Source organism: Protopterus annectens, chromosome 3.part0 (assembly GCF_019279795.1).
Source record: "Protopterus annectens isolate FY-2018-M chromosome 3.part0, PAN1.0, whole genome shotgun sequence".
NCBI classification, from domain to species: domain Eukaryota; kingdom Metazoa; phylum Chordata; order Ceratodontiformes; family Protopteridae; genus Protopterus; species Protopterus annectens.
In genome coordinates this window covers 1,249,851,427-1,249,865,213 of record NC_056731.1, presented here as the reverse complement: position 1 = coordinate 1,249,865,213, position 13,787 = coordinate 1,249,851,427, and the positions used below count along the sequence as shown (strand labels likewise).

Genomic DNA, 13,787 nt, shown 5'->3' with positions numbered 1-13,787 from the left:
CAGGGCGTGGAAGGAACCGGACACTGTGGAGCCAATCCCCAAAAGGCCAGGCTGTATCCTTAGCCCCCCTGCAGACCGTGCCCACTGGAGTAAGGGGCCCCCGGTAGATGCCATGTTGATGGCAGCAGCCACCAAGAGGGAACTCGCCCAGGAAAGTCCCTCAGTCCATCCCCCGAGCAAGGAGTCTTGGATGATGGACCGCTTGGAGAAGCGAATGTTTAGTTCAGCGACCTTCTCAGTGAGGGCGCTCAACTACCTGGCACATGTTATCAGGATGCAGCGCGATCTTATTAAAGAATACGCTGCATCCCCCCCAGAGTCCATGTCGGAGAAGGACAAAGTTTTGCACTCCACCCGTATGGCCACTCTTCGGTCCGTGACGAATACCTCTATGCGGTTGCTGTCCCATGCTACTGAGGGAGCCGCTAGAGCTGCAGGAGTAGGCCTAGTCACTAGACGCCATGCCTGGCTCCGCCATTGTGATTTCACGGAGCCCTTCAAGGCGTCCTTCGTGAATGCCCCCTTTGATGGTTCTGCCCTTTTTGGCAAAACTGTTCGCGACACCTTGACCCAGAGCGAAAAGGATGGGAAGATGCTGTCTGCCGTCGGCATTCACTTCTCTGTGCCCCAGAGGTCCTACGCTAGGAACCAAAAGGGCCAGAAGAAGATGTGGTTCCGGAAGTTGCAGCAATCCCAACCCACTCCAGACAACCAGTCCTTCCGCGGCAGAGGAGGACAGGGAGGACGCCACCCCAGGGGCAGAGGGGCTCCCAGGAACTTCGGGTCCAGAGAACCTTTCTCTGAACGCCCATGCAGCAGCCCTGAAGGGTTGCCCGACTGCTCCCCTCTGGAGGCAGTCGGGGGACGTCTTTCGGAGCACCTAGCAGCATGGGAGTCCATAACATCAGACCGCTGGGTCCTCCACATTATATCCAGAGGATACAAGATCCCCTTTCATCATATTCATAGGTTCATAGGTTCATAGGTTAGTACTAAGCTAACTGCTCTTGCGAGCCATTTTAAGCCTAGCCCAATTATCCCTTGTGAGACTCAAACCCTGCACCTTGTGTTTGTAAGGCAAACACCTTAACCATTAAATCCCTCCCCGACGTTCCACCCGGTCAGTGGGAGGCCACTTCGGCAGAAATTGGCCATCTGCTGGGGAAAAGAGCCATCCAGCCCATCCCCCCAGACCAGATTGGATCAGGGTTCTACTCCAGGTTCTTTTTAGTGCCAAAAAAGACGAGGGACCTAAGACCAATTTTAGACCTGTCCCTGTTAAACCTGGCAGTTCCCAAGGAGAAGTTCCGGATGGTCACCTTGCAATCCATCCTCCCCCTTCTGGGAGAGAATCACTGGATGTGCTCTATAGACCTCAAGGATGCGTACTACCACATACTAATGGACAGACGTTCCAGGAGGTTTCTTCGCTTCCGGCTGGGAGCCAGTCACTACCAGTTCAGGGTCCTTCCCTTTGGTCTCACCACAGCCCCCAGGGTGTTCACCAAAGTATTAGCAGTGGTTGTGGCCCACCTGAGGCTTCAGGGGGTGCAGGTCTTCCCATACCTGGACGACTGGCTTCTTACCACCCCAACAAGGCATCTACTATCATTGGCGCGAGACTCCTTTCTTCATCTAGCTCCCCGCCTGGGCATCACGATAAATGTAGCAAAATCCAATCTGGCTCCTACTCAGTTGATAGATTTTATAGGTGCCAGGTTAGACACGAGGGAGTTAAGAGCCTTCCTCACAGCCGACAGAGTTCAGAATCTGCGACTCCAGGTGCGGGCCATCCTCCACTCCAGCTCAGTTCCGGCGGAATTGGTCCTGAGGGCTCTAGGGTCCATGGCGGCAGTGATATCTCTTCTTCCACTCTCCAGGTTCAACATGCGGGTCCTTCAGTGGACACTTCAAGTTCAGTGGTCTTACCTTGCTCTACCTCTGCATCATCCCATTGTGATCAGCAAGGCTTGCAAGCAGTCCCTCTTGTGGTGGCTCCACTCACAGGATCTCCACGGAGGCCACCTCTTTTGTGCTTCTCCCCCTCTCGCCACGGTGACCATGGATGCCTCCCGCCTCGGGTGGCGGGGCATTTTGCAGGCCGGACGGTCCAAGGCACGTGGAACGACTCAGAGACCTCCCTGCATATCAATGTTCTAGAGATGAGAGCAGTGCTCTTGGCGTTGCGAGCACTTCAGGCCTTTCTTCCCCTGGGAACAATTGCGATTCAGTCAGACAACATGTCGGTGGTCTGGTAAATCAGCAAACAGGGGGGAACCAGGTCTTATCCCTTATGTCGAGAAGCCATGTGAGTGTGGGAATGGGCGATCTCCACCAACCGCTTTCTCATCGCAACGCATATTCCGGGTCAGTCCAACATCCTTGCGGACAAGCTCAGTCGCACCATTCTCTCCCCGTATGAGTGGTCTCTCAATGCTCAAGTAGCGAAACGTATCTTTGCACGGTGGGGAACTCCTTGTTGCGATCTCTTTGCATCTCCCTTAAACACCAAGTGCGACAGTTTTTTCGCTCTAATCCCTCCTCCAGGGGATTCCCCGAGAGACGCTCTGGTGCATGCTTGGCCTCCCGGTCTTCTTTACGCTTACCCCCCTTTGCCTCTAATGCTCCAAGTTATTCCGAAAGCCTCTCGGTTGGGGTGCAGAATGATCCTCATTGCCCCATTCTGGCCTCGACAGATCTGGTTCCCTTACCTAAGGTCTCACTCGGTGAATCCACCTTGGATTCTAGATCCCATTCCGGATCTGATATTGCATCCATTGAACCTACCAACTCCGAATTTGGACAACCTGAAGCTGACTGCTTGGCTGCTCCAGTTCCACTCCTAATTAGGACTCCCAGTATCTCGTCCCCCGTTAAGGCCATCCTGGTAGTGGCTCATAAACCATCTACCAGGAAAGTTTACCGCAGTAAATGGAAACGATTCTCCATTTGGGCGGAGCGGCAAGGTCTAGATCACTTCACGGTTCCCCTTCCTCTGGTGCTAGACTTCCAAACCACTCTTTTTAATGATGGTGACAGTAGTTCCACGGTCAAAGTGCAGCTTGCGGCCATTTCTCACTATCATGTTGGTCATGACTCCGGACCACTTATGTCTGCCAGATTGTGTAAAATCTTTCTAAAAGACACCTTTCTTCTTAGACCCCCTATCAAGCAAGCGGTTCCTCCATGGGATCTTTCTTTGGTTCTTCAGGCCTTGACCGCTCCCCCCTTCGAGCCTGCGGCCACTGTAGATCTTAAATTTTTATCCCTCAAGACTGCTTTTTTAGTAGCCATTACTTGACCAAAAGAGTTTGAACTTCAAGCCTTATCCATGAAACCTCCTTACTTGGTCTTCCATCCGGACCGCGTATACCTCAGGACCAATCCCTCCTTTCTTCCTAAGGTAGCTTCAGAAGCAAACATTAATCAGTCCATTAACCTCCCTGTTTTCTTTCCTAAATATCAGAACAAGGGTGAATACAAGCTGCATTCCTTGGATGTTCACAGGCAGCTTCGTTTTTATCTTAACAGGACAGCTGGTCATAGGCAATCCGATCAGTTGTTCATTTCCTTTGCCAAATTTAATCTGGGTAAGCCAATTTCTAAAGTCTCCTTGTCACGCTGGATTTCGCAATGTATTCTTTTAGCTTATCAAGCTTCTGGGAGGCCCACACCGGAGGGAGTCCATGCCCATTCGACCCGGTCAGTTTCTACCTCAGCGGCCTTTAAGGCTAGGATTCCTCTGGATGACATTTGTTCAGCAGCCACTTGGGCTTCATCTCATACCTTTATTTCTCATTACAAGCTGGATATCACATCTAGAGGTAGAGCATCCTTTGGCTCCGTGGTGCTCCGGAATATCCTTCCATGATGTCCGCCCAACATTCAGGTAGCTGTGGACTCTGTCCCACAGGTTGCAGACAAATGAATCTCCTACTTCAGATTTAGAAGTTATGTACTTACCATAACGTTCCATCTGAGTAGGTGGATTCATTTGTCTGCAACCATCCCGCCCTCCTATCCCCCTGGCCTTGTCAGTTTCCTGCATATTATGTGCTACCCTTTCCAGGGTATTTTGATTCAGGGCAAACTCAGTCTGAGGTCATGTAGGGAGAGCAGGGCATTATGGGTGAGGGGAGGAGCTAAGAGCTCGGATCCATAGCTGGATTAACCATGCCGGTTCAGATCCGATATCGGATCCATAACCCACAGGTTGCAGACAAATGAATCCACCTACTCAGATGGAACGTTATGGTAAGTACATAACTTCTAATTTCCCTAGGTACACATGGCAATCATTGCCTGATTTTGTAGTTCGCTTTTTTTTTCTCTGCAGTTGTGACTCTGCAGTTAGTATCTATCTACCTATGTATGTATCTATCTATATCTCCATCTATTACACACACACACACACACACACACACATATATATATATATATATATATATATATATATATATATATATATACACACACACACATATACATATACATATACACACACGTATTAGATAAGGAGCTGTGAATGGCAAAGACCCTAATATAAGAAATACAGATGGCTTATTTCCCTACAAAAATATGATTTTTGTGTATGTTTCATTGAGCTCACACTCTGGCTAGTGTGCGTTTCCTGGTTGAAGCTTCAGGGAAGTTTTAAAGCAGTGACAGAGAACAGTAACATTATATGGCAGGGCTCTGTGTTGAACCTGCACTTTTGTAATGAAAATGTTATCGTTACCTTTACTTAAATGATATTTCCTTGTCACTTAAACATATGCACCATAGATTAGTTCACTGAATATTAAGCAGTCTTTAATCAGCAGTCTGAGGAAACCCGCTGTTATGGAATTCTGAAATGATTAGTTGATATATAACAAATCCAAGCCATGGCCATCAGAATACTTATTACTATCTGCAGTCATTAACAAAAGAATAATAAATATTATCATTTAAGAAGTCACAGTAATTTAATATAAATGAGTACAGTAGACTGTATGCAACATTAAAACAATCACTTGCCAATGCCAGATATTAACTTGGACAGGACTGATTATGTGGCATTAAGGTTCAATCTAGTAATGGGATGGCTGAGAAGAAACCGAGATGAAACCTAAAAAAGCAACATATAGCAAAATGGTCTTTAATGTTTGAGAAGTGATATTCTGTGAGAGATGATAGCAACCACAGAAAGCGCAATTGTGGAGATGAATGGGAAGTGTTGTGCTTAGAACAGAATGATAATGAGAGACTTTTTAACCCATGTAAGCCCATGTAAGCAACCAAAGCAGTCACTTAATTTGATATGTTTGCAAACATCAGTTAGTGTGCAATGAGGAAGCTTGAGAAGTGTTATGTGTGTTGTGTTGTGTACTATAAAATAAACAGTCTTCAGCTCTGCTGTACATAATAAAAATAGCATTGCACTTCTGCTGTGTTTGTAAAATTACAGAGGGAGTAAAACTTATTTTACCCACATAAGGAAAACAAATATTCAATTTAAAATGTTTGAAACATTAGTTGGTGCACTGTGTAATGTGGAAGTGAAATACAGCAACACTGTCTTGATTATCTGGGAAGGCTTTTCCTCATAGAACTAATGCAGCCAACAAACACCATTCTCGCCATAGAAAAATTAATATAGGCACAGAAAGGAAGAATATTTTGCTGAGTGTGACTGAAACATTTTGTTTTGTACTTTTTGATCTTTGAGACAAAATGCAATATTTGAAAATGAGCTTGAAGTAAACAGCATTCATCGTTTACTGTGGAATATAATATATGAGAGAGGGAAAGAGGTAATTAGGAAAAAGTAAATTGTGACTTTGGTTGCAGTTGAATTTTGCAAGATGTACATCCTCATTAATATTAATGTTAACATTTTATTATCTATAACATTTGTTTTAATATTTGCTTGGTATTGTACTAGTCAAATGAATGCTTTTGCCAATGTTCAGCATTTCACAGACATTTCTGAACAGTATCGAGTATAGTATCATTTTCATGTACTGTAAACAGATACACTAAGAGAACACAGAAAAAAATACATTCTCACAATTCCCTGTATTTTTATTTTATAATATTTATAAATGCATTCTTCTGAACTTTGTTAAAGGTGTTATATATTATTTATAACAAAGTATTTTTAGAAATGTTCTTCGAAAACTTCTGTGACATAAAGGATACAATACAGGATTGATGAGAGAGTTCAGCCATACACACCATGTTGTGATATATGTCCAGAAATATCCATTAGCATCTGGCCTTATTGAATTAACAGTTGTAAACAGAATATATGGAGCCCAACAAGCACCAAAAATGCAGACAAGTATCGCAAGGGACTTGGCAATTTTTCTGTCCTTTGACAGTCTATGTGCAATATTCTGAGGTAGAGGTTTCTGATCTTTTACTGCTGAGTTACTTTGGTTTCGTTTGACCTCCTGTGAACCTTGTCCAACATTTCTGAGAACAGCTGATTCTTGTGATACTGATAAACTACAGGGTACCTTTTCTGGTAGTGAAGATTTAGGATTTTTTTTAAAAAATAGCCATGTTGTTAAAGCCAAAATTTTTGCTGTTATTTGCTTCTTTGTACTCAGTGTGATTTGTATATTTTGGCTTCGTTTTCTGATATTAAAATAGATGCTTAAATTGAAATAACTCACACTACAAAATGGTATGATAAAATTAAATATGAAAAAACATATTAAAAAGTACCAACTACTGTCAAATTCAGCATAACATTGTCCTTCAGGTACATTTGTTTCCCCAGTTACAAAGTTCCAGAAAATCAAGGCTGGGCCATAGACAAGGAAAGCAAGAACCCATATTACACCAATCTTAGCGATGCCTTTGACAGTCTTTTCTTGCTCTGATCGATAAGCAACCTGAAGGAAAAGTAAAATATTATGTCCCATAAAAGTGAAAATCGGGAATTAAATCAGAATGTTTGTAAGACAAATATGAGCAAAATATTCAAATAATAAACCAAAATTCTAAAGATTAAACTGGTACAGAAGATCTGAAAAGGTTAGTTGCTAAATATGAAAGAAATGATACCACATCACAAACCAAATCATATTAAACTATTCTCATTGACAAGCTACAATGAAACAATGTAAGCAACTGTTTACTAAACAAACAAATTAATGATTAAATAAATAAATAAAAGAGCTCTTGTCATCACTTCTGTGCTTTCCAATAGCACATGTTTAATGTATATTTACATAAAAAAAGCACTGTTATTGTTTGTAACCAAACACAATGAACTATGAGTTCTACATATAGATGATCATACACAATGCATTTTTGTTTGGCTCTAACTGTAGTATTTGTTAAGGACTCAGTAGAAAGGTAATATGAGAAAAAGTAAAATTCCACTCAGTACTGTTTATTAAGGAAGGAGTTTGAGTCATTGTCCCATGGAGCCACCATGTCTTCCAATGCCTCTTCATCTAAAATAGACATTCTGCCAAGGAAAGGAAAAGCAGAAGCACCCAAAACAGAAGGATGAAAGGGAAACAGATGGTACTTTTATAGCTGCTGATGTCTATTCTAAGCTCAAAGGTTGCAGACCATGGCAAGAGGTCTGTAACTCTGGCCCGGCCCAGACATCTGTATCGTCCAGTGCCCTGTGATTTTGCACCTATGGACGCTATCATGTCTTCGGAACCTGAAACATCCTCCTCAACTGAAAGTTTCTACGCAGTGTCAGTCTACATGCCTCTCTGCAAGAATCTATTTCTAATAACAATCTTATTTTTTTTTTAAGGGAGAGCATGACACCCTTCAGTCCTTGTCTGCATGGATGCCTGCTTTCAGAAAATGGAGGTCATGGTTACTTCCCCATGCACCCACCTCTCAAAGTTGGCACTGTAAGTTAAGAGCGCTCACTCAACCAAATATAGGATCATGCCCATCTGAATTTCCTAAAATTACCCACACCTCAGTCAGCAGGAAAGCCCTCATAATTCCATCCTCCCCAAGCTTTCACCCAGGATTCGATCCAGGACTTTGAGTTTATTCAAAGCCTACATCCTGCAGTAGGTCAGTCCACAGTTTCAGGCATACCCTGCACTAAATCAAAAAGAGGATGCCCTTCCCCCAAGGATCTGGATTTCTCAAACTGCGATCACCTAACTTATGCCTTACAGATGTCTCTTCCTCTTGGCTGTGATACAGAATCTAAAAACATTACATCTTCTGCATCTCCAGCAGAGGACATCTGACATCATAATACCATATATATAATGAATGATTGCTTCACATTGGATTATAACGAGATCTTGAATACTCAATCTGACATTGTAAGACCATATATACAATGAATGATCGCTTCACATTGGATTATATCGACATCTTGGATACTCAGAAACATTACTTTTGTCTCCTTGGCTTTCTTGCTGTCTCTCTGCATCATATCTCACTAGCACTGCAGAAAAGAAATCTGACTGTTACTAAATTGTCTAGTATTCTCACAAATTCTTTTTTTTTTTTTGTAAAATCCTTATAGCTGATTCAGGTGTGGTGAACATGGACCCATAAAATAGATCCAGTCTGGTTCTAGACCCCTAGTACTCTTCCCAGAGATCAAGAGAGTAGGAGTCTTGAAACTATAGAGAGCTGCTATCTTCACATTAAGGGCATTGAACTCTCAGACTCACACAAATAACTATTGTGGAGAGTTCCACAGTCCACTGAAGACAAGAACAGTGGAGGAGTCTCATGATGCTCAGGTGGATAATTCCTAGAAACAGCACAACTGTTTACTCAGTTTAAAAAGCACTGCATACATTGCAGGTGTGATTTATAGCTCATCTGTCTCTGGTTTAGCAAAACATCTGTGATTTTGCCTCATATGTTTGATCTGACCCTCATAAAATGTTTATTCTTGTACATCACCGATAATTATGGTCAGCCAATAATGCCAGATGTTAGATTGTCAAATATTGTATTCTTCAGAAAATGCATGTCGATGCAAAACCTGCACCTCTGTGTTAACTTTCATAGTAATTTACAGTAAGATTTATCCATCTCGCCTGATTTCAGTGATTTGTCTCCTCATTATTTTTGTTTTGGCAATCACTAAAGGCATTCAAACCAATTTGGAAGTAGAGACTAGCCCAGGTGGTCAGGTGCAATGTAATTGTAATGTGGTACATAATCATACAGTCAGGGAGTTTGTCATAACCCCTGTGTAGGCTATCAACGACTGTGCAGGAGGTTGACCCAGAGTCAGGTATGAGCGTAAGGCTACTCTACATCCTATTCCAGCAAAACTCAATGGCAGATCATTTGTGGAGATTGGAAATGTGTCCTCATGATTCAAAGCTGTACAGGGATGTAATCACACAATCTCACCACAGGTGGGGTAGACCCATAGACAAACTTTTTTGCTTCTCTGAGCAGCAGACAACAGAAGAAATTCTGTTCCAGAGCACTGCACAAAGATACTTGGACAGTGGATCCATTCTGCATACAGGTGTAGTTCTGTATTCATTCCCTCCAATTTCCCTACTATCCAAGGTGATCTAGAAAGAAAGTAGAACTGTCCAACAATGCTATTGATAATATGCTTTTTGGTCCAGACAACCAAGGCTATTTAGTCTCTTAAAGACGTATTTGAAGAAATTGTTCACAAAACCTCTCCAGATAGGCCTCTTAACTCAGTACAAAGGAGCCATTAGACACTCTAACCTGTGGACTCTACAGCTCACAGTATGGGTGATATAACTTAGCTCTGCTTAGAGCACCAGTTCACAAAGTGCATGGTAAAGAATGTGAGGCAGAATAGGAAGCCTTCTACTTGGAAATCTTATCTAACAAAATGGAAGATATTCCCATCTGGTGCCAAAAATAATAAAGAAATCAAGACCTTTTCCTCAGCTTCAGTGCTTCTGATTCTATGGGAGTTGTCTCATAGCTGTTTGTGGCAGGTTTGGCTTATGCCTCAGTTAAGGTAAGTCTATCTCTCAGCCATCTCAACCTGCATGATTACATATCTCCCACTGGCATCCTCATTTCCAGTCAAGGTGTTCCTTAAAGGACTGTTATGTCTATGATCACCTAGAAAAATAGATTTATCTTATGTAGGATGTGTGTTTTCTGTTTAAAATGTGCACACAAATACCTTTTGGATCACCAGCATCCACATCAGTAAAGTTTATAACACCCAACACATCATTTTGCTTGTTATCCTATCAGCAAGGAGAATTTAAGAATTGCAAACCAACTGTGCTAAGCATCAGTCTTGGATATACATAAGAATACAGTCAGTCTGAGGAATAAAGGCCCCTTTAAGCAAAAGTGATAAATGAAGTTTCCGTAAAGCAAGCAATACAGTTGCCAGGCCTTTTTGTTGAAGCACTAAACAAAGGAAAGACTGTTTGGATTCACTAGATTTTCAGAGGCAACTTAGATGATATCAGTTTAAGACAAAATATATCTAAACTTCAGACCAGCATTTTCATAGATTCATAAATTCACATATTCATAAATATTCCAAGACCATTGATTATCTATGACCATTTACTCTTGTTAATGCACTCCCTCAGGTCATGCCTCCTTTCTCTAGGAGGGTCATACCAGTCATTACTGGAGAATATTTATGAATTTCTTCCATTCATCTAGGTAATTTTTAATGTAAATTAGTGAGTTGCTGTGTATAATATGCAGAAAGGTTTATTCCAGGAATTTGGGAGGTACTTTCCCTCCACCAGGTTTTGCTTGTCTTTTAGTGAGCTGGTGCTCTAAGCAGATCTAAGTTATATCACCCATAATGTATGGTTATCTACCACTTTACAATTACAATTTACGTACATGGTTCTAGTACTGCTGGAGCCATTAGACTTGCAGATATATAAAAGTGTCAGGGCAACCACATATCTAATAGGGTGATAAGTGAGACAGGGATATCTCTTCAAAAGTACATAGAATTCTGAAAAAAGGAATTCCAGCCTCTGTTGTTAGCTCAGGGTCATTAGGCCTGGGATATTTTTCATTAGGAACTTTTGGGGCATTACACTCTAATACAGCAATAACTGATGATGTGGGTGTGGTATATTGTATAATAGCAAATCCAACTCTATTTAAGAAAAACATTTCTTATTTTTCTTAAATAATGTCTTTCTGTGATAACTCCATGGCATTTTTCCACTTTCGTTGGCTATCCTGTTGCTTTTTTTGCTGTACTGGGCATGTGTAAGGGACTTAAATTCTTACTCTTACACAGTACATCAAGGCAAGAAAAGGCAGCAATGGAGAAAGGAAGATCTCCGTTGCTCCTTTTTTTTTTTAATGAGGTTGAAATTCAGATACTTTAGAGGTATGAGAAGGACAGAATGGAGAAAATAAGAGGAAAATCATTTACATGTCTTTAATTTTTAATAATGTACCTGATTTTCCTAGTATTTTCTCCATGGGGCTGTTTCTCTCTTGTACCTCCAGAATGTCTGGATTTCTACTTTTATTATTATTTTTTTCTTTATGGTGAAGAAAACTTTAAAAAGTTATAGCATATAATGATGGGAAAAAGTCCAGTTGACTGGACTTTTTTCCATTGGTATGTGCTCAATTTACAACAAGTTTGCTGGTTGGGCTGACCAATCAGCATGTTCATTTTTTAATGTTAATGGCCAGTCATTGTATAATATTGGCTTGTTCAAAGCTAAGTATAGGGTAGTGATTACTTCTTTAGATCCTCATGACATTCTTTCAGTAAAAATATTTTCCTGAAGCCAAAGTTAAAATTTCTCCATTGAAATCTCTCTTCTATGGGACCACTCATCACATATTACGATAGCAATGTCATTCATTGCCAGGTCCAATGCTTGCTATTATAAAATGGCTATTCTCCATTGTTCAAAGACAATTCAAAATGTTTGCTTCTTTAAACTGCTTAACACCATGAGACTTCTAACTGTACCATCCACTATCACAAAACTAATTTCCTTAAGCAAGAATTGCATGTATCTTGTGGGGTGCTTTCCAAAGGTCCAGCTATACATGCCAAATGATATAAATGATATATGGTGCAGTTATAGCTTGCAAGACACAAACAAATTTTATTAATAGTCGCTACTTCAAAACTCCAGTCATAGATTAACTCAACTGGTGTTAATCCTGGCATTAAATTTCTTGTTGTCTTATATATGTAATATGTACTACATGAAAACATATCCAAAATGTGATATGAGATCCTTAAATACCAGCATCATAAGTTGCCATATCATGAGTTTTGCATATCTTGTCTAGAGATACTGGCCACATGCAAAACAGTCTTGAAAAAAAAATCTCTTCATTATATCAGCCAGAATATAGAGTATTAGAATTGGGTGAACAGGGTCTCCAGTCATGATTAACTTATTATGTGTTCAAGACACAGATGCCAAAAAATTTACTTTTATAACTGAACAAAACAAATCTCAAGAGTTGAATCTTGTTATCCATGACTGGAAGAGCCCGATCATAATTTTTTGTAGTACAAGGAGCTTTTTGTGCTCCATGTACTACCAGGTGCAGTAAAAATGAAGCAGGGCAAAGTATTTTACAGTCTTGAAAGCATCAAAACACATAGTACTACTATACAGGCAGTATGTGAAGTGGTGTCCCTTTGAATAAATAATGGCTTTAAAAGCTATTGGATATTTCACTCTGCCTCACCTTTTGCTCTAGTGCAATACTAGAGCTTAACAGTGCTTATATGTGCTTAACAGAAGCTTGTTCAGCACCTTTCTTTTATCAGAAAAGTGCTTAACAAGCTGGCATTTTTCTCAATTTCTGAGCAAAAGTTAAAATCACAAAATACATCCTGGATAGAGGCAGACTATTGTGTAAGTAAATGAAACAATCTGTCTAAAAGTTCATTAAATCTGTTATTCACCAAATATTCCATTGCTTATTTCTACAAACATAATTGGCCTTCAGTGTTTCTTTAATACTCTATACATTATCCAAATAGTCTACCTATTAACTGCAACAATGATAATAAGGGTAACATCCACCATTATGAGACTGTTTCACTTCCTGCCATATTACCAAGTAACAAGGTATCCACCTTTATAGGACTGTTTCAGTTCCTGCCATATTATCAAGTAATAAGGTATTTCGGTTTTTGTTTGTGTCTTTCGGCTTTTCCCAGTTAGGGGTCGCCACAGCGGAACTCCGGACCGCTAATGATTGGTAGTTGATTTTTACATGCCGAGTTACCAGCCCTGATGCACAACCTTCAACAAAGGTACGTCCATTCACGCATGTCTCCACGCCAAAGATGGTCTAGCTGAGAATCGAACCGGACAGCATCTTACTGTGAGGTGACAACGCTACCGCAGCACCACCACCGCAGGTAAGTAATAAGGTATTTCTGTTACAGCCAACAAATTGTGCACTTTGGTCTATAAGCTTTATTTCAGTCACAGCACATAGGAATAAGCACAGTTTCTAAATCCTTCACCTGTTGGTTACCTTCTACTTCAGATGAGCAAATTCGTCTATCTTGAAACAATTTTGATTTGGGTATATTTAGTGCAATAAGGTTAGCATGGCAGCTGTCTACGTATAACAACATTCTTCTGTCAGTGATTTTTCCACTCGGTATGGTTAGCAGTAATATGAATATGTAGATACAATACCTGTTTTGTTTCTACAGGAAACTCCAAATGATAAGTCATTACTAACATTACTGACAGAATCCAGAACTAGGTTCAGATACATAAAGGTATTTTTTTTTGTTCACAACACGGTCATGTTTCCAAATCATAACACATTTTGTGGTTACTTGTCATTCTAATACA

General features: G+C 40.9%; 1 protein-coding gene across 1 annotated transcript in view; it reads right to left on the bottom strand.

Moving 5' to 3' along the window:
* Positions 1–6,122: 6,122 nt before the first annotated feature.
* LOC122797040 (histamine H3 receptor-like) overlaps positions 6,123–13,787 on the bottom strand; it is a 223,934-nt gene continuing 216,269 nt past the window's right edge. The window contains exon 6 of the mRNA XM_044065814.1: positions 6,123–6,884. Coding sequence (XP_043921749.1) covers positions 6,123–6,884 — 762 coding nt within the window. The remainder of the gene's footprint in view (positions 6,885–13,787) is intronic.